The 21,910-nt window shown below is 39.6% G+C and overlaps 1 protein-coding gene across 1 annotated transcript in view; it reads right to left on the reverse strand.

Annotated features, from left to right (window-relative positions):
* The window catches only part of LOC119724011, a 106,519-nt gene that overhangs the window by 52,956 nt on the left and 31,653 nt on the right, over positions 1-21,910 (reverse strand). The window contains 19 exon segments of the mRNA XM_038194932.1: positions 112-320; positions 616-916; positions 2,086-2,301; positions 3,167-3,383; positions 12,133-12,287; positions 12,815-12,885; positions 13,958-14,120; positions 14,995-15,134; positions 15,621-15,710; positions 16,235-16,357; positions 16,685-16,851; positions 17,184-17,369; positions 18,340-18,379; positions 19,083-19,295; positions 19,522-19,641; positions 19,759-19,979; positions 20,156-20,360; positions 21,422-21,553; positions 21,661-21,821. Of these exon segments, the coding sequence (XP_038050860.1) occupies positions 112-320; positions 616-916; positions 2,086-2,301; positions 3,167-3,383; positions 12,133-12,287; positions 12,815-12,885; positions 13,958-14,120; positions 14,995-15,134; positions 15,621-15,710; positions 16,235-16,357; positions 16,685-16,851; positions 17,184-17,369; positions 18,340-18,379; positions 19,083-19,295; positions 19,522-19,641; positions 19,759-19,979; positions 20,156-20,360; positions 21,422-21,553; positions 21,661-21,821 (3,130 nt within the window).

Below are 21,910 nucleotides of genomic sequence, written 5' to 3' on the forward strand. Positions count from 1 at the left end.
AGACACACTGTGATTTGAATCAGCAATTGAATATTTTATAGGTGTATCTTATGTTCAATTGGACTGTTTGGCGTTGTTACTGTATCTGGTCTATCTAACATGTCATGCTACCTCGTGAACTTCAACCCCATGACCCTCAATCTCCTCCAGTAGTTCACAGGTGAAATCTGCGTAGTTGTAGTTAATACTCAGACATTTGGTTTCTGGGAGGGCCAGGCAGTCCCGTGCACAGAAGTTGGGGTTGCGACGAGTGATGGTTGACGTTGGTTTGGAGATGAGGCGGCCTTTCTTGGCGGCGGTGAAGTAGTCAAAGTCATTGTCTGAGAGGGATATTAGAGTGGTGCGTGAGTCTAAGTAATTTGATGTGCTAAGACGACCTATATACAGAAGTGGGCATACATTGAATGCGAATAGGAATACGCACCTTGGGTGATCCTGGACCAATTGGCCACCTCATGCTTTCTATTTGTCATATCATATCAAAATTAAAATTACATAACATTAGTATCCAAATAACATCTTATTTCTCCCTAAATCTCAACAAAGCCAATACTGCCCAAGGGGTAGTTGAGCACGAAATTGGGAACCAAAGCTAAACTACGACATCCCACTTACTTGAAAGTCCAAGGTGCTGCCTCTCTGTAATATCGATGGTATTCCAAGGTACAATCTGATCGCCCCAGGTTTCGGGGCCGAGCCCGACGCCTTCCTTCTGCATCAAGATGACGGAATCGTCGTAAACCACGGCCGCGGCGCGGAGTATGTGCGGGTGACTGGTGGAGGTGAAGTCTGGCGTGATGCGACCCGTCGGCAGGGTGATGTCATAGGTCGGTAGGCTGCAGGTAGCTGTGGCAGTGCCTCCTCCATTATTCATGGCGTACACAGTGAAGTACAGAGGATGCCCTCCGAGGAGCATCTATAAAAAAGTTACAAGTTCGTTTTAGGTTGATGGTTTACCTCGGAAATGTGTAACCTTGGTTATGGTAGGCCTATTTGGAAAAATCTCAGTTTAAAATGCGTTGGCATTCACTAAACAGCAAAGCACAAACAACACAAAAGCTCCTTGTAGACAATTGATGTATTACCTCTTGTTTTCAGATCAGAAAGGGAACGAGGGAAACTGTAAACCTGATGAAATTGTAAAAAGTTGCATCTTTTTCACTTTGCAAATGTTGTCCTGTTTTCCTCTGTCGTATTGTTTTTCCATCATGATGAACAGAACTTGAACAACCTTATAGGGTTGATTTCAGTTCAATTAATTAATCTGAGACTGTTTAGCTTGTCATGCCCAACAAGGAATTTTCCATTTAAAGGGAATATACATCATTTGCTTTTGCTGTAATATTCAGAAATGGATGGAATTGGGGGGTTGGAAATATATAGCAAATATAGTTACACTGACTTTTTTGAGGTTTTGGGTTCGAAAATGCTATAAAAACCAAGAAAAACAATCATTTTCCTGTAGTCTGAACAGAGCAGTTTACATACATTGGAAAATTGTAAGGTCAGGGAACCAGTCTAGCTGGCTTGTACCCGTTCATAGGTGTGTAATCGATTGCAAACAAGTGCGATGGTCAACTGGGGACAGTATTTGAAAAAAGCCAGTTTTTTTCCAACGCTGGTCGGCCGATCAGCGTTGGAAATTGATACAAAAATACCACTTTTCTTGAAAATGACAGTATACCAGGTGCCATGATTTTACAGGATGCTTTACACTGTCATTCACTAACAGTCCAGCAAGGTATTTCAAAATGATTTGGTAGTTTTATTTTTTGATGTTTGCAAATGTTGTATTTTCCCTTTAAACATAAGCATTTTATTTTGTTTATTCGAGTCACAAAACGAAGATAGCGTTATTTTGCTTCAGTTGGAATGTTGAACTTTTGCAAACTTCCGCAGAAAAACTCGCCCTGGCGAAACTTGCCCTTGCACTCTCAGTATCCAGACAATGGACATTACTTAATACCAAAGGAATGTTGCATGACATCAAAACTCCTTCTGATAATTATTCATCATTAATCTGGCCAAATAATCAAAATTTGAGACCCGTGAAAGAATGAGCACAAAACTGCGTTATTTTCGTACTTGAGGAATAATGACCGAGGGTCCTCCAAACTCTGTCTTAGAGACTACATCGCTTCCTCCAGGAGCTGTCCCGACCTGATAGAAGAACGTCACCAAGCTCTTGTCATCGGCTGCTGCAATCTCAAGCTGGAAGGCTGGCTCTGTGTAGTCTAATCCGGGGACCTGCTCCACACCACACACACTTCTGCCTGTTACGCTACGCTTAGCGTGCCCAATCTTCATGAAACCAACAAAACGAAGACATTTCAAAATCTCTATTAGTATTTATATGTTACACATGGCATCATCATTGGCGAACTTACAAAATAGGAAATAGGAAAACATTTATTTTCCTCTAGGTGAACCTAACATTTTTGGATTACTAAATAAGTGATATGACAAGAATATCGAATTACGAGTATTGTCAAAATTCGCCGCACATTGTAACAAAAAAGATCTGACCTGAGCATGTATATGTTGACATTGATAATTGTTGTTGTTTAAAGACATAAACAAGAGCAAGAGGCTCATGTGTACATGCATCAGCCCCCAAGTCGGTGTGTTACAGAATATTAACACTGCTGGCATGATATAGGGCTGGAATGGAGTATAAATTATATGGAACAAAAGGTAATCCCAAACACCTTAATATCTGCTTACAGAGAAAATGGGGCGCTTTAACACCAACATGCAATAATCTTGTGCACTGAATTCAAGGCATATAGACATATGGTTTGTCTGTCTTTTCTACTTTTTTTAAAAACAACGGTAAATGACGGTTACGGTGTCTGTGTTTTGAATGGTTTGTAGTTACAGATGCAGTGCAAAGAAGAGCGTCTTATTTAAGAAAAAAGAAATTGTCTTATTTTCAGCTTATATAGGCTTGAGCGTTATATAGGCTTGCAGCAGCAGAATGTCTAAGTCTCATTAGGTTCATATGTGAAAGACCATACAGTAGCATAAAATGTAGATGTAGCAAAAGATTTATATCAGTCGGTGGCATCAGTTGATATGAACATATGGCATATCTTTTAAAAGAAAACGTTGAACAACTTAAGATGTCCTTTGATAACATTAAAATGCGAAAAATTTAATGGTTTACCACTGGTGTTGAGTAATTTTCAATCTCCGGAGGTGACTTGTCAGGGTCCTTGTTGTGAATATCAAATATGTTTGATCGCATCGTCGGAACCTGATAGCGCCAAATGTCATTTTTGAATAGTGTAGCTTTTCCCGGAAAATCTAGAAGAGGTATTTTCAATGTCACCAAAGCTCGTAGACGGATTATCAGGGGGATCATTTCCACATCCATCTTTAATCTGAAAAAGTGAAAAACAGTAAGGGTATATGTAAAATCCAACTGTCTTAATATACTACTGCTCCACGTCAGTCAGTGGATGTGGCGTAAATGAGGGCTTGTATTGTGTGGAGGGGGAGTTTGTATTGGTTTAATGCTGAACCATATGCCCATGCACAGTTCCGTCCGAAATTAATAACCCCGTGACGTAACTTGGAAGTCACTGTGACGTCATCTTTCCTCTAAAAACTCAAAAAAAATTTAACTGTTTTGCGTATGTGATATTTTGTGACGTCATATTCATAAATACGTATTCAAATAACTTATTCCCAATTAACAACTACCTCCAGCGTACAACATTTGGGACCCCGTCCCTCTCTTACACTTCTCCTCTTTCCCCTCAGCATTAAACAAATACAAATTCCCTCCTCCACAAGGCCTCATTTACGCTACATCTACTACTCACAACAAGCTTCCACGCGCTTCGACCAGGGACTTCCGTGAATGCATAGCGACTACATTACAGGCATTTTATCATAAATTAGGGGGCCATCCTTAAACAAAACTGCAACAAACTAAACTCAGTGGAGGATTCTCCGGGGGCGGGAGAGTTCTTGAAATTCAGCAGGTATCACCTAAGCATAAAAGTGTTTTTGAGCATTTCGGCTTTCTTCTTTTGATAAGAATACACTGTATAACATACCCATTTTAATACGTAGAATAGCTCATTATTATAAATTGGCAGTCACGAATAATTGCAGAAATAAGAAGTCGATTGCGATGTGCAGCGATTTATTTTCAACCTTTACCATTTCATTACAAAGTAGTCATGCTTTAAATGCGACCTGGACCTGTGTTTGAAACAACGGTTTTTTAAAGGGCACTTTTACGCAATCGGCATTCACATTGGCGGCTTGCTTTGACTACGTTTTATTGTGAGTTTTTTGGTTTTAAAAGGGCTGAGGAATTCGGTTTATATGTAACAAAATGTGAGAGGTTATATGCACCATTAGCGCCATATCCGGGATTTCAACCACAGGGGCCTGCACCCCCCCTCCGATACGCCGATGTGCACCCATAGGACTCCCATAGTCCTAAGTTTGCACTACACACACAATTTCAAACCTGACTTTGACGGTGTTGACTGATTGCAAATAAAAATTGTCCAAAGTGCCCCACAGGTTGAGGGTAGGGGTCTTGGACCTGAAAAGTAGCACTTTTGTATTTTGACCACGTTGACCTCTTTAGTCTTATGCATTATGTTACGCTGATGTTCATCTCTAGGACTGGACAAGCAGGATAAGCCTAGGAAAGGAGGACTTTCAATGTACACACTGAGTAACCCTGATGTGGGGTGTATATATTGCTTCACAGTGATCTGTCATAGAAAATGATAGAAAAGACAGGTTTTGATTATTATCCATAGTGCAATAAATTAAACAGAGATTACATTAGCTGAACATGGAAATAATACATTGTTGTGGGTAGCATGCAATATGGCTGCCAAAGTGTTGTTTAGAGCCACATTAAAATTGTTTCATTTGGTGTCATTTTCCAGGGTACTTTTCCAGCGTCCTTTCTTGTTGAAAAAGGGACAAAATCATGAGACAAATTATGCTTGAAAAAAAAAAAAAAAAAACCAAGCAAAAACAATACAGAGCTATGTCTGTTCAATAAACAGGACACAGGAATTTACCGTATGATGGTTTTGTATGAGCTTATGTTTTTATGAATTTATGTTTGGGTGAGATCTAGATATTAGTTAATATCAATTATATGCACCAACATAGTTCCATGACTTGAATGCAATGTTAAATGGTAAGTCTTTAAATGAGACTTATCTTCGGAGCACTTACTCATTCGAACAAGTATGAGAGTAGTATAGGAGGAGCCTAATCCGCCCCTATTCGCCTCATTTTTGTGGCGAATGTGGCGGTGGCGAGAGGTAAAAATGAGTGAAATGGGAGGAATTTGTGGCGGAGTAAATTTGGGGTACCAAAAAACTTGACTCGGAAGTGATATGCACGGTGTACCGCATGGTGAAAAAAATCAATAATGGCTCATGGGAGTAGCGGGACCGGTCATTGTGTGCAGCTTAAGAGAAAATCGATGTATACCTCTTACACCGTCTGCGGTAAGTAAGCGGAGAGCTATTGTGCAGTGGAAAGGTCTAGATGGGGTCCAGCCTCCTGCATAAGTTTGCAAAGTTGTTTGTATGTATGTTGTTTGCACTGTGTTTGGTCTTTGGACATGAATAACTACCTTTCTTTGTCGTGATATATTTTATTTTGTTTGTTTGTTTGTTTGTTTGTTGTTTGCGTTCTTGCTTGTTCTTGGGACATGAAAGACTACAATGTCTGTATCATTTCATTTGGTGTTTATTGGTGTTTATCTCTCTCTTAATGTTCATTCAAGAAATGCGGTGCAAAGATCTTAATTATACCGTTGTAGCGGAGGTATAATGCAAATCTAGACGGAATGATCATGGAAAGGGAAAGAAACAAATTAAGTAAATTAAGTAATGCGAGAAACAGAAATACATTAAGTTAAGACTGCGAAGTTGACTGTCTGAAGTAGTAGTGTAGTCTGAGCATTTTACCTCGTTTTTATGAGGTGGATCATATCGGTAACCCCGACGAGGATCATAAAACGGGGTGTGTCTGTGGCGTAGCGACATGATGGATCGATGGATAAATCTATCGTGTGGATTAGCGCTGAATGAATATTATTGTTAAAAGACAATGGAGCGAAAGAGGAGGACAAAAATGAAACTCAGCGAAAGAAGATGGAGACAACGGGCGCATGTTTGAATGGATGTGCGTCAATGAAGTCAAAAGAATATGTTAACTCAAGTTATGGATGAAGGCAAAAATCCGTGAATACAGTTTCTCGGCATACTTTCTTGAATCGAACATTGTTTTCATAAATGTTTACGTATACCATGAATATATTTCGCAAAACAAAACAAAAGCAGGGTATTAGATAAAAAAATAATATTGCAGTAGCCCACAAAATGTAATAGACGCTTAAACACAAACCGTGACTTAATATCAAAACAGAGAAAAGTGCAGAAATAACACGGCCACGTTAAATAATATCAAAACAAGCTTTCATCACAACGTCCGAATCTAAAAACCTAACTAAACAATTATCCTACTGCAAACACAAAAGGACTGAAACAAAACGTTAAAAGCCAAGTGTATAAAAACGATATCCTTAACAAACAAACAAACAAACACCCCAAGAAACAAGAGAAAATACTGAAGTAGCCCACAAGACGTACTGGACGCTTCACCACAAACCGTAACTAAATATCCAAAAATTAGAAAAGTACACCCCGAACAAACACGGTCAGCCATTAACAAGCTTACAACATAATGTAAAATCAAACGCGCACACTTTTCAAACGAATCTAAAAACGTAACTAGAACAGTCATCCATCTGCAAACACAAAAGGACTGAAACTTAAAATTAAAAGCCACGTATATAAGCATTATATCCTTTAACAATAAACATACACACAACTTAATAAAAGACGACTCGGGGTGCCTAAAACCAACCGGAACTCACCAGAACATTCCTTAAGTGGTCAACGGGCGATATACAGTTTTCAAATATTTTATTCATAACCACTGCAAGCATATACATTAGAATCAATGCTTAATTTATAAAGTACAATATTAGTAATAGAAAACAAATGATTATTATAACAATAATAGTGATAATAATAATAAATAAAGATACAAATTAAAAAAAAAAATAAATCAAAGAAAACAAAAACAATTTAAATATATATATAAAAAAAGGAAAAGTAAAAAGAATGCTGAAATAATTAAATGTACACCCATTGGCAATTATTTCGGGTTAAGTTCGCAGATAATTAACATATGATGAAATAGCCAGCAAATATCGTTTAATCTGTAGCTATATTAGTCAGTCTGCCCTTTAGTTAGAACAACAACAACAACCAGAATAATACTAAAGAAGGTACTTTACCATCCCGCCCAAACACATTAAACGCGTATTTGCTCATCAACTCTTGCGAATGAATCGTACGTCCGAGCTAGTATCACAATGGCCTTTGTATTTGGATGGGGAATCCCTATGACGTCACAGTGATGAGTCATCGATGGACGACAAACAGGCTGACCCGTCCAAAGCTCTTGTCACACTTGTGACAAGCATTGGATTTGACTGCAGAAATAGCATTCATGTTGAGTCTTTGAAGGAAATCTCTGAATGGCAAGAAACGGATGAAAACATTTGATATGTAGCTCCTTTGTTTCATGTTTGCTCTTTTCTTGCTCTTTTGCTCTATTCGTGATCGTTTCTTGCTCTTTTCTTGCTCTGTTCTTGCTCTTTTCTTGCTCTGTTCTTGCTCTTTTCTTGCTCTTTTCTTGCTCTTTCCTTGCTCTTTTCTTGCTCTTTCCTTGCTCTTTTCTTGCTCTTTTCATGCTCTTTTGCTCTTTCCTTGCTTTTTTCTTGCTTCTTCTTTGCTCCTAGCTGTCTTGCTCATATCAGAACATTGAGCAAGAAAGGAGCAAAAGAGCATGAAAAGAGCAAGGAAAGAGACTGTTCCAAGATCTTGAGGAAGACTATCGGTGATTAAACACAGTGATGACTGAAGACTAGTAGTTTAAGAAAGACTATTGTAATTTTTAAAATAATAGTTTACTGTCACGCCTTTGGTAGAAAAGAAAACAGTACAGTTCGTACCGTGTAAAACTGTATCGAGAAGATATGGGCCGACCCTGAGGTAATAAAAGAAAAAATAAAATTGTTTTGGACAATTATCACCCAAACGATTCCAACAAAATGTTACCATGTGCAATGTATCACGCCGACTTTGCAAAATCATTAACAAAGGACTGCCCCCCCCCCCCAAAAAAAAGAGAGAGAGAGAAAAAAAGTTGATGATAATAATTATATCGTGAGACATAAACTTACCTTGAATTTGTGTAGGATATTAAGTCGATCGTCGTGATGAAATCAAAACTAACTGCATATATAAACTGCATTCATTCACCTTGCCGATGCACACCAAACATTTACCTGACGATGAAATGGTTCATACCGCTGATCGTGTGTGTATGGAGATACATGTACATGTACATGTATTTAAAAACTCCGCGAATTCGGACTTGACGACCGGACAAGTCTGGACTGGTCAGCCTGTTTGTCGTCCATCGATGACTCATCACTGTGACGTCATAGGGATTCCCCATCCAAATACAAAGGCCATTGTGATACTAGCTCGGACACGTTTTGTAGGTGGATGATGCGCGAATACGACGGCAATCGGCAACTTGAATTTTGACGGTATTATGTCGTCCCCATATATGCTATGGTCCTAACTTACACGGAAGATCTATAAGAACTAAGGTAGCCTATTTTGTATTTTAAAGTAATGTAATGAACAAACAACAGAGTACGATTCATTCGCAAGAGTTGATGAGCAAATACGCGTTTAATGTGTTTGGGCGGGATGGTAAAGTACCTTCTTTAGTATTATTCTGGTTGTTGTTGTTGTTCTAACTAAAGGGCAGACTGACTAATATAGCTACAGATTAAACGATATTTGCTGGCTATTTCATCATATGTTAATTATCTGCGAACTTAACCCGAATTAATTGCCAATGGGTGTACATTTTTAGATTCGTTTGAAAAGTGTGCGCGTTTGATTTTACATTATGTTGTAAGCTTGTTAATGGCTGACCGTGTTTGTTCGGGGTGGCCGTGTTCTAATTTTGTTGATATTTAGTTACGGTTTGTGGTGAAGCGTCCAGTACGTCTTGTGGGCTACTTCAGTATTTTCTCTTCTTTCTTGGGGTGTTTGTTTGTTTGTTTGTTAAGGATATCGTTTTGATACACGTGGCTTTTAACGTTTTGTTTCAGTCCTTTTGTGTTTGCAGATGGATGACTGTTCTAGTTACGTTTTTAGATACGTTTTTAGATGCGTTTGAAAAGTGTGCGCGTTTGATTTTACATTATGTTGTAAGCTTGTTAATGGCTGACCGTGTTTGTTAGGGGTGTACTTTTTCTAATTTTTGGATATTTAGTTACGGTTTGTGTTGAAGTCCTCCTCTTTCGCTCCATTGTCTTTTAACAATAATATTCATTCAGCGCTAATCCCCACGATCGATTTATTCATCGATCCATCACGTTGCTACGCCACAGACACACCCCGTTTTGTGATCCTCGTCGGGGTTACCGATATGATCCTCGATGAGGATCATGATCCTCCTCATAAAAACAAGGTAAAATGCTTAGACTATACTACTACTTCAGACATTCAACTTCGCAGTCTTAACTTAATGTATTTCTGTTTCTCGCATTACTTAATTTACTTAATTTGTTTCTTTCCCTTTCCATGATTGTTCCGTCTAGATTTGCATTATACCTCCGTTACAACGGTATAATTAAGATCTTTGCACCGCATTTCTTGAATGAACTTTACGAGAGAGATAAACACCAATAAACACCAATGAAATGATACAGACATTGTAGTCTTTCATGTCCCAAGAACAAGCAAGAACGCAAACAACAAACAAACAAACAAACAAACAAAATAAAATATATCACGACAAAGAAAGGTAGTTATTCATGTCCAAAGACCAAACACAGCGCAAACAACATACATACAAACAACATTGCAAACTTATGCAGGAGGCTGGACCCCATCTAGACGTTTCCACTGCACAATAGCTCTCCGCAGACGGTGTAAGAGGATTACATCGATTTTCTCTTAAGCTGCACACAATGACCGGTCCCGCTACTCGCATGAGCCATTATTGAATTTTTCAACATACGGTACACCGTGCATATCACTTCCGAGTCAAGTTTTTTGGCACCCCAAATTTACTCCGCCACAAATTCCTCCCATTTCACTCATTTTTACCTCTCGCCACCGCCACATTCGCCACAAAAATGAGGCGAATAGGTGCGGATTAGGCTCCTCCTATACTACTTATGAGTAATATGACTGTTTCAATGACTTACAGTTACTCCACTGAAAATTCATTTTTGACATTTTTCAACCTGCGCTAGAGGGTGATCTCACATTTTATGACGTCACCGGTGATTTGCTTGTAAAATACAACCTAGCCAGAGACTGAAATCTTTGAAAGAAAGTTCGCATGTTTTTCCACTTTCAAATTATAAGGCACTTCTGGTTGGGATCAGAAGGAAGGGTCACGTGATTTGGCAATTCCTGCAAAAAATTAAAGTTAAGGTCTCTCACGGTGGATTTTATATTGATTTTCAAAAGTTAAATCTATTAATCTTTAACGTGACATCACATGACACATGATGACATCATCATGACGGCAGTCTTCGGATCTAAGCTATAAGGATCTTGCCTATGTTAGCTTTGAATGACGTATGACAAAGATGAATTCCAAAAGTGAAGGCCGGAAAGACGTGTACCATGTCTATAGGGATTCTACTCCCGTTAAAACAATATTCACCACAGTATGTCAGTGCTTGGGAATTCCTCTTGATCTTACACACACAATACAATCTGCTTCGGTGCTGTGCAATGAACGATTTCAAGCGTAGGGGTGGCGATTGTGAAATTTCAAGGGAGCTGCAGGGCATGTCCAAGTTCGCTCTTGCCAAGAAACACCCGGAAGTTTGAGAACTACCATTTAATTGAAATTTAAAGCTCAAATCAAGGTTATATCTCTCAGATTTGATTCTCCATGAATTTTCATTGGAAAAGAGATATTTTTATTATACCTTCCGGTCTGATGACGTCATCATTTTTTTTTTATCGTGCACAGGTCTTGTCTGTATTAAGTTCATCATATAGGCCTATATTAATTTTGAAGAGATTACCGCAAACTTCGCCACACACATCAACCGATTATTCATTTTCAAATATTTGAACCTGCCGCTAGAGGGCGCTCTAACATTCGCTCTAACGCTCTAAATTATAAGGCACTTCCTGTTTGGACCGGAAAGAATGGTCACTTAATTTGGCATGCATGAGATTAAATGAAGATCCTTGATTATTCTATACTTTGCCATAAGGACTATGCCATGTATGAACAAAAAGAATGACATTTCCGTCACTATGCGGAAAAGAAATTTGAACCAAATATGAAAGCGTTCAAAAGGAAAAAAATGTGAAATTATGTTAAAATACTGTTTTGACTAAAACATAGAAAATATCTTGCAAAGCGCCCTCTTGTGGTTCCTGCAGCGCAACCAAATGATGTCATGTTATAGCAATTCAGCCAACCAACGTTTCTGCAAAATTGTAGGAAAATCGGTCTACAGTTATGGGAATTAGGACATTGGATACAATGTTCCCCATCTTGGTCCATATGAAACCCGGCCATAAAAGGGTCTGAAACATGGGGAAATTGATTCCCCCGTTTTCAGGACTTCCCCTGATATGCCATCGAGGATATACCTTCATGGTATCAAAACAAGTGAAAGCATATCTGTTGCAATTTGTTCAAGGTCATGGCACATAATGCCTGTACTACGATGCTAATTTTAGCCTGTAGTAAGTGTCATCTTAAATTCGGGATTTCCTGTGAATGACTGAAGAGAGGAGAAGATTACTTCTTTAGTTATTCCAATTTGACAAAGTCATCACGTTAGTATTTAAAATAAATGTGTATGCCTATTCTTACACAAATTCTCTCAAAAACTCGGTACGTGCCTTGGAGACCAACAGGAATATCAAAAAATAATTTTATTTTGGTATACCTTGGTTGATCTTGCATGGTCTATTTCTGTGCGCCCCGATCCAGTTTACTTACCCAACATCAAGTGGGAACTTGGAGAACGTGATCTCAGCTACAATAGGAAAGCTAGTGCGGAGCACATCGGCGATCAGCTCGAGCTCACCATACAACACGAATCCAATAGAAACACCGGCCCTTGCATACGCGCCAACAGTTGGTGTTATACCTCCCTACAACAAATTCAAACTCCTCAAGTGAATTACTTAATATCATAATGGTTAAAAATTCAGTTTAGACCAGATCAACTGGTTTCAATGAATTTCAACTGGTACCTGTTTGTACTGGAAATTGGTAGCTGGTGTTGACATAATATCACTGATTTTAAGTTGCAGAACTGGTTTTTAACTCGTATACCTGGATTTGATCTGGATTTGAACTGCTATAACTTTAAAGCGTAAAGAACCTGTAAATCTGGTTTCAACTGATTGAACTGGTTGAAGTTTTTTTAATCTTTATTAGTGTTTATTATTATTGTGTAGAGCTTAGAAATTTACTAATTGTCTAGTCCAAATACTAAACGAAGGTACCATGAACACAGACACACTACATTAATTTGCAGTTAATAACTGGTTCTGGTTTATTCAACTGGTTTGAGGTAGTTACCTCGGTAGCTCTGCGTTGCTTTTTATCGGTCATGCCAAACAGAGTTGAAATAAACCCTTATAGGAAATATTAGGTACATGTATATTAATCGTACCGTGGTTTTCATGGAAACGATGCCAACATGTACTGGTATCTCCAGGTCGAAGAAACCCCCAGCGCTAACGTCTGGAAACAGTTAAGAAAACTTTAACAAGAAAAAAATACTTGCCGGTGTGCAAAACCTAGCAGACACTTTAGATATTTACTTTAAACATTCTTCACCCTGACCTTATTTCACATTTGTAGAATTATCGGTACTGGATAGAGTATCTGTAGCACTTCTCGTGGCCCATGATGACCAATGGGATGATTTGTGTTTGTCGCCGAGGGCAGGGACACAACGATTAATTGGGAGCACCAAATGTGAATGCAAAGCCGGTTGCTACGAATTCAACAAGCGGATGATGTTATTTAGCGCGTGGGGAGCTCGTTAGCTTGAGAAGCTGTTTAATTCCGTGAAGGGAATTAAAACGAGTTTAAATTAAGTAATCTATATTCTACTGGGCGGGGAAAATGTTGGTATTTTGGTGTGGGACAGGACACTTGGGGAAACTGGGAAGTTGTGTGAGTATGTAAACACCGGCAATTGTCGACCTAGGACAAAAGGGTAAGGGCACAAACAATACGTCTACGATTGACCGATAGTCCACTAATGAACTTGGGGTACAAAACCAATGACAGTTTATGCTAGAAATTTAAAGTACAAACAAAGAAATGATGATTAGGGACAATAGGGGTCCACGATTGCCGGTGTTTACAAATATGTACAGGTTATCCTGTACAACTGAGGACTTGGGACAATGGGGTGTGTGCGATAACAATGGGCCCGGAGGCCCTGGACACTAGTCCTCAGGAGAATTTCGTGTAAAAACCTTTTGGGGGCTGTCAAAGAAAAAAGTTACCAAGTACAAACAAAAGGGAACAAAAGAAGGAAAGCGGCAGGTCATCGTGAGTATAGTAAAACACGACTGCCTGGGTGAGTGAATGTGTGGAAGGTGGGGGCATCAATGCCCTCTCGGCTACGTCACTACAACACAACCACGGCCCCCTAAGGGAGCAATTAGAAAACACACTGTGAAAAAAAGCTCATTGTTTTGGCACTCGTGGCCGGCTATAATAAACAAAGAGTGAAGCACTCGATGAAACGGCATAAATAATGGCCTTGGAACACTGACAGGAAAGGTTTGTCATTACTTACTGAACCCAAGAGTGATGAATCCACCAACTAGCATTTCCCACCCTTTATCCAAAAACTTAGCATGTATCCTTGGGAAAGGGATCGTTCCACTTAAGACAATGTCAAACTGCTTGAAGATGTCCCCACCCTTGCCACTGATGATGACGTCAATGAACTCGTCAATCTTCAAAGAAAAAGTAAATGTTATATAAAGATTCAAAGTTTAAAAAGTGGTTAACAACTGAAGTCTGAGTAAGTGACATTTATGTGCAAGCAATTCGTTGAGCTAATTATCTTCCTCATCGAACTGTGATGCTATACAGCGTGTCCAAAAATACACTTTTCTTTTTTCCTCTAGGCTCTAGCGTCGGCGCGGAAACACGTACCGCCATTATTTTCATGCCATTTTACAGCTTGGAATTTAAACTGGCGAAATCTGAACTTTATTCCTGGTGAGTATTGGTTTGATATTTAAAAAAGTTTTAAAATTATTCACGTTCAAATAAATGCATGTCGAAAACATACTCAACCGATTTCAAGTAAAAAGTGATGATACGGTACATCAGGTGCAAACTGAGTCACACTTTTAGAGCGCATTTTGAGTAGGCACATACTTGCACGTGCATATCAAATTTGAAAATAAAACGAAGAACAATATTGTGAAATCATTTAAGGTGTAGTCTACGTGGATCAAAAAGAATAGAAAACACATAAAGTAAAAGGCAACGAAATCGTCATGTCATAAACATGATGAACCATTTCAACATTAGAAAATATGTGCATGATTGATTTCCTTGAAATCGGTTGAGTCAGACTTCGTTTCTGACAAACCTTTAATTGAATACGAATCATTTCAAAACAATTTTAAAATCTGACCAATTCTTACCAAGGATAAAGCTACGATTGCAAGCTGTAGAATGATATACAAATAATAACGGTAAGTGTTTCTGCGGCGGCGGTAGTTGTTCCAGCGGCGTCGTTAGGGCCTCGCAAAAAAAAATGATGCGGGTACTTTGGGACGCGCTGTACAGACGACAAAAACATAAAAATTGACTCACGAAAGTCCTGAACACAGCCCGTAGGTCCTTACTCAACTGACCCACGGTGAACGGGTCGATATTCTGAAGATCCAGCATTGCTTCTAACTCACCGATGGTCATATTGGCGATACGTCCTCCAAGAGCATCAAGACCTTTCTCTAATGTGAGTCAATGGTGCAACAACATTAACACTCCGTTGCCAAAATTGATACCACCGAGTACTGTTAAGAAGTCTGGTAATTCCAACATTATACATTACTTTGGATTATAACATCACATTTTATTTAAAAACCCAATAGAACATGTACGACGCTTCTCAAAAATTAAACGATGAAGTTTATTTACCGGTCCTTGAATAATACTGGCCCCAGATAATGAGAACGATGAACATGTACTTTTATGGCCGATTTGCCAACTAATTTGTAGCAAAAAACGTTTACTTTTTTATATCCGTTGGACATTGCACTATTTATAGGCTTTACTCCAAAGATTGTAATGCAAGTATGAAAGACAACATTTATTAAACATTTTAAAATAAACATTTTATTAAAGCAAAATGAAAATTAACTTGGAGTGGACAGCTCAGACATTCTTCAGTTGACTTTTTTTTCATATCTCCTAAATATTTACATATCAGTACATACGTGTTAGTCCTCCTCCAATGATGGAATCTCCCTGCCATGTGCCCGAATCCGCGCCTGGTGTAAGTCTGAGTCCAAACAAACTGTCTTTCCCTTAAAACAACACAAGGAATGTAAACATTCCCGGGTCAGCTTTGAGCCGGAAATGGTTTTTTTTTTGGCCAATACTTTAACAGGTCAAAATGACCTAGGAATGAGTCAGAGCATTGACATTTTGACCAAGAAAAAAAGTGTCATTTTGACACGAAAAGGTGTCATTTAGACCGGAAAGTATCATTTAAACCAGAAAAAGTTTGACCTGGAAAAGTGTCATTTTGACAGGGGAAAGTGTCATTTTGACCAGAAAAAGTGTCATTTGGACCTGGAAAAGTGTCTCTTTGACCGGGAAAAATGTCATTTTGACCGGGCAGAATGTCATTTTGACAGGGAAAAGTGTCATTTTAACTGGAAAAAATGTCATGTAGACCCGGAAAAAGTGTAATTTTGCCCCCAAAAGTATCATTTTGACCCGGAAAAGAGTCAGGACACTCTGACCCGATAGTTTTCAGAGTGTAGGTAATATGAAAATTCTCGGCCCTGCTCATTTCTCACTGATTTCCTCATTTTTTTAGCATTACCTATATTCGCTGACAGTGACATGTCCCTTCTCCTTCTCCTCATAGTAGATGGAGTGCCATCTTCATTACCGAAGACGAGTAGACCCATGGAGCGACGGCTTGCTGTGCCTGATTCAGCTAACCCTATGATAAGAAATACAAAATACTTAATCCATTTCTATAAACTGCTTGTACTTCCATTTCCTTATTAAATGCATGAAATAACCAGTATGACGAACTGTGTGATTTACCATTTGTATTTTGTAAATGTGCTTATCTAATAGCCTCCTTTATCGAGCAAAGGGAAACTGACAATTTTATAGGTTGCTGTACGCTAAGGATCAAATCGTGGGAGCAGGGGCACCGGAACGGAATCATGTATGTTGTTATACAAATAAACTTGTGTGGGTTCATTCAAAATTCGCTTCAACCCCCCCCCCCAAAAAAAAAAAACAACAGACTGTAACTCACTGGGCTTGACCACCTTCTCCGGCTGCAGCTTTGTGATGGCGTTAGCCTCTGCTGAATACGAGGTGGAGTTTTCACTTAGAATGGTCTTAAAGTAGGCCCTGGCCTTGTCTATAGTGTTAGTTGTCACATCATTCATGCTGTCCATTCCCTCGGCAGATTCACTAGCACTTTCAAAAAGACATCCGCAGTTAGAATGACATTTATATGCACTTGAAATTGGGAAGTTGACTTGTACAATGAGCCAGTGAATATTGTACAGTGGAAGTAGGGAAACGTATATGGAAGCCCTAGGCCGCTGATGAAGCGCCGCCCCAGCACTCCAGTTGCACCCACCCCTCCCATAATCAGATATAATAAATACCAAACAATATTAAAATCAAAAATGTTCATCAGTTTCATATAAGCAGTAAGAAAATTTAGCCAGTTTTGCTGATGTAAGGCATATAAGTAGATATATAAAATAGGTATTATAACAAGAATTATATTTGTTTCCACTCACAGGTCCCCCACACTTCTTCTCTTCCTCCTTGTGCTGCTGCCTCCGCCTTGCTGATCATCACAATGTGATCCTGAGAACATTGCATCTCTGAGAATGACGATGGGTTCATCACACACACCCTGCCAGCATAAGCTGATATCTAGATCCACGTCATAGATAGTAATGTGGGGATGTTCCAGGAGGTACCTATACAGGTAAAGCTAAACTGTAACGTGATGTTTCTTATATTCAGTTATCATTAAATTACGATTATTTTACCTCAGGTACTGAGCGGTTTTCTCACTTTGTGTGTTCATTGACAAGTACCTCGTCATGGCGACATTTTTTTAGGCTCGGCTTCCATCACCGGCCAGTTGCTTAACCGGTCAGCCCAGGCCGGCCCTTCAATTGAGGCCAGTATGATTCTCGGCCAGTATTTTCGCCCATCTCGGAACTTCAGAACGTCGGAACGTCGGAACTTCAAAGTAACTCAAGCGAACTGGTATGCGGGCTGCAAGCCTCCATAGTTCAACAAAGGGCTCTAAGCAGATTAGTGTATATGGTGTAAACATGGCGTGAACAAGCAATTCTAGCATCCTGACAAGTTATTTGAAGACAAGCACTGTAGGCCCTTTGTTGACCAGTGGAGAATTAAGCAGGTTAAACACAACTCATTGTTGGGTCCCAGATTTGGGACCGGTGACCCGCTATAATCAAACATGAACACAAAGGATCTCCAAAGTGGGTGCTTGCCTCTGCCAGAGTCCCAAAGAGGATTAAACTTGGCAGCCGATCTACCGGCCGCCCGGTTTCCAACGGCCGGTGATGGAAGCCAGGAATTACCACGAGGGAAATTTTGACCGAGTTGTGGGACTCTTTTATTTCTTATTATCAATCAGTAATCAGTAAAGCTGAATTTAAAATGTGTTGTTATGTTACCCTTGCCCACTCGTGTAAGACACCCGTTATATGGCAGTCATCGTCGAGGTAGCTCTTTTACAGACCTGTTGTGCATTAATTTTTAATGAATGCTTTATCTCGGACGATCCAAGTTGTATTATCCCAGATGCTAATTACTTTCTAAAAAAATGTTGTGAACGGCATCTGGTGTTCAAAGCTGACAGCTTGCCTCTTGGCACTTCAGTACCAATCACGATTATAATTATGTATGACTTACCTTATTTTCAAAACCCCCAGATTTTTCTCGAAGGAATGAGCTGAGGAGATCAAGGATTAATAATAGAAATAATTACAAAAGAAATATTAATAAAACATTACTTCAAACGGTTTCAAACACAAATGAACAGTGGCAAAAAGCGACGGGGGAGGGGGACGGGGCTTCTTCCAGGTAAGAACCCCTATGACAAAAAAGGGGTGGGGAAAAGGGAGGGGAAGCCACAAATCGGCTACCCTCCGTTTTTAGTGCGCTGAGTGTTTTTTTTTCTTTCTGCGCGCTGTATGTGGACGTCTCTAAACCCATCAGTCATTTAAAGGACGTTTCTCAAACCCCAGTTTCCTCTCTGTTTCACAGATATCCCACAAATTGAAATTTCGGGGAAAAAATGTGAAGAAAATATCTCGCTCCGCCACTTCAAGTGAAACATGCCGTTTTCACCGGTCATGCACGGGGATTGATCGTGTTCAGTACTTCTACATAAAACTGTCACCAGACAGATTTTCTAAATAATCTAAATCAATACACACACTCCCTTATTTAGACTGTGACCCCATAAATTATCGCCGGTATTTCTTTTAGTAAGGTCTACCCATAATCACTACGGAAATAATCACCCTATAGATTACTTGTACATATCTATCCCTTTGATGTCAATATTTAGTTCCAATCGGATCTGAGGAGATCAAGGATTAATAAATATAATTCGTCATGAAAAGCATACTTGATGTCTAGGCCTTTCTTACTTTGCATTAGTTGTATGCTTAGCATCTCTACATGAGTCCATTTCTCAAAGCCAAACGAGAAAGTGCGAGCGCAGGGGTCCAGCTTCATCCACACAGAAAAGGACCTCTGAACTATGCCCAGGTCAAGGTTCAAGCAGCAACCCAGCCCGAGACATGACTTGTCCAGGGAGCAGTACGGTCCGACGGATGATGGCAGAGCAAGAGAGCTGCAGCCTGTTATAACCAAAAATTGGATTGGATTTCCACTTTTTATGTCATATCATGACGCAAATAATTAATAAAAAATCCACAACTGTAGTTTAGTTCTGCTTTGTAAAAACAGACCTTCCGACTGTTATGAAAATGGGTCAACTATTCATTTACATGAAATTAGTTTTTTCTAAAGGGTTAAGAGTGAACACATAACTAGTGAACACAGGTTTGGCACAAAGTAACTTGCCGGTGGTTGATGGTGTGATTTGCTCTGGTGGCCCTCTGCACGGTTGAGGTAGGAGAACATCAACGCTGACACCGAGACGGTTTACCACGAGGCCACTTGCGTAATCTCCAATATCACCATCTGCGAAAAATACAATTTGATAACCTTAACACATATTGTCCCAAATAAGCTGAATAAACTCAACAAATAAAATAATGTTCCATCTCATTCCTTTATTTGTTGAAAGACAGGGCTTACCCAATTCTTGTGCCCACTCCAAAGTGCCGTTGGGGTGACAGAATGGTATCGGTGCTGTGAAGTCCTGAAGGATGACAATGTCAGGAGCACAGACTCCAGCGACGCAGAGTTGCAGGGAGAGGGAGAGGAGGAAGTTCCGGTTGTCTGCGGTCTTGTCGACGGTGAAGGTGAGCAAGACCGCATCACTCAGTCTTTCACTGGTTGCCATGCCCCACCTATAACTTCGAAAATTCAGAGTTTAAGTATTAAAGTAAATTTTGGAAAAAATAGAATTAACCTCCATTGACGGTCTCCTGGCACTGTGTCCTCACATGTTATGTTTAAGCAATCATCACAAATATTAATTGACAAAACATGAATTAAACTTTCTCTCACATAAAAAAACGTTCTCACATACCTGATAAAAGTGACATTGTAACTCCAGTTCTCGAATCCAACGCTCAGTTTGAAATCACAGGGGTCTACAATCAGCCAAGCCCTCAGGGTGCGACTGATGATGCCGAGGTCTACTGCTAGACAACAGTCCACCCCTAGGCAGGTATCTGAATAGTGACATACACCCCCTGATGGAAGGATGGGCAGAGAGGGAAGGTGTGGACAGTCTAGGAAAAGCAAAAACATGAGTAGTATTCACTGCATGATGTAACTTTGTTGGTGCTATTTTGAAACTATATGATTGGAATGGTACAGTCACAGAACACAAACATTTCTCAGAACTTGCCAGTACAGTATAAATGAAAATTAAAGCAAGTTACACCCATTTTAACTCGCAGTTTAGAAAAAAAGACTTGAACAGAAAATATTCATATTCATTTTGAGACGTGCAACTTTGACCTCTTCAAAACATTTGCTTCTTCGAACAATTATTAGAAGATAATATTCTAGGATGAAATGTTATTTAAGCCATATTTGTGAAAGTGGCAACTGATATTACTATACCTCATACATATTCATGATCGAGAGCCGAATGTTCACTGGTCAATTCACCATCACGTGCCAGATGTTATTCTTGCTGTTTACCAAACGCGCGCGCGAGGATTCACGCACATTGTAAATACGCATGCGTAGTAGACTGTCGCATGGGTTACCCGTGCGACAGTCTACTACGCATGGGCTTTACAGAGCAATCGAGGACCTGTCGCACGGGTGCAGTACGCACGCGCGAACATCGCACAGGAGAGATGCATGGTCCGGTTGCACGGTTCGCGTAAATGTTAATTTACAGAGCTCAATGATGCCGTACTGGAGAAAATGTATAGACCGTGTAAAGATGTCTCCTGTACAAAAGAAAGTTGTACACATTGCAAACAACTGTATTTACAACTGTAGTGACTGTATTATATTGCAAACGAACCGAACTAGTAATTGAAGATGAATCTTTTGGTGAGCTGTACAAGTTTCTCCAAATTTTGTTTTAGGTGCATAATAATAAAACAAAATTCGGCAATTGAATATGTATGAGGTATAGTAAAACAAATATAACATGGTTTATTTCGGATGGACAGTCGATATTAGCTCCCCTCGGTATTGGAAGTTGACAAACTAGTTCCCTCGGCTTCGCCTCGGGAACTAGTTTGTCAACTTCCAATACCTCGGGGAGCGAATATCGACTGTCCACCCTCAAACCATGTTATATTTGTATATTACTCTCTGTACGACTTACCTCTGGTCTGACTAGGCTGGATCACAGAACGGCAAGAAGAGGCCGAAACAAGACGAGACGGCAACCCAAGAGCCTGAGCCACAGCCTCAACTCCAGCATCCGCACCTCCCAGTTGAGAGGTGTACGTTATTCCTTAACAGTTATCAAACGAAAACGTGCCATGTTATCACTTGACACTGTGCTCATTTTGTGTAGATACATACAAACTAGATTAGCGTATTTTTGAAAGAGAACCGTACCTGGTTTACTGTTCCAGGAGATAGTCCCATTGGGGTAGCACAGAGGAAGAGGGGAGACTGCACCATCCAAGACTATGATATTTCCAGTGCAATGATCATCAATGCATGCATTTATGGACAGACTGGTTGCAATGTTACCATCAGTTAGCTCCAGTGTGTACCTGTATTGTCAAACCAATAGATAAAAGTAAGTTCCTCCAAAATATCATTTAACGACAAAGGTTTCATATAATGAAATCATTTTGCATCG

The sequence above is a fragment of the Patiria miniata genome, unplaced genomic scaffold (genome assembly GCF_015706575.1).
Source record: "Patiria miniata isolate m_02_andy unplaced genomic scaffold, ASM1570657v1 HiC_scaffold_17, whole genome shotgun sequence".
Classification (NCBI taxonomy): domain Eukaryota; kingdom Metazoa; phylum Echinodermata; class Asteroidea; order Valvatida; family Asterinidae; genus Patiria; species Patiria miniata.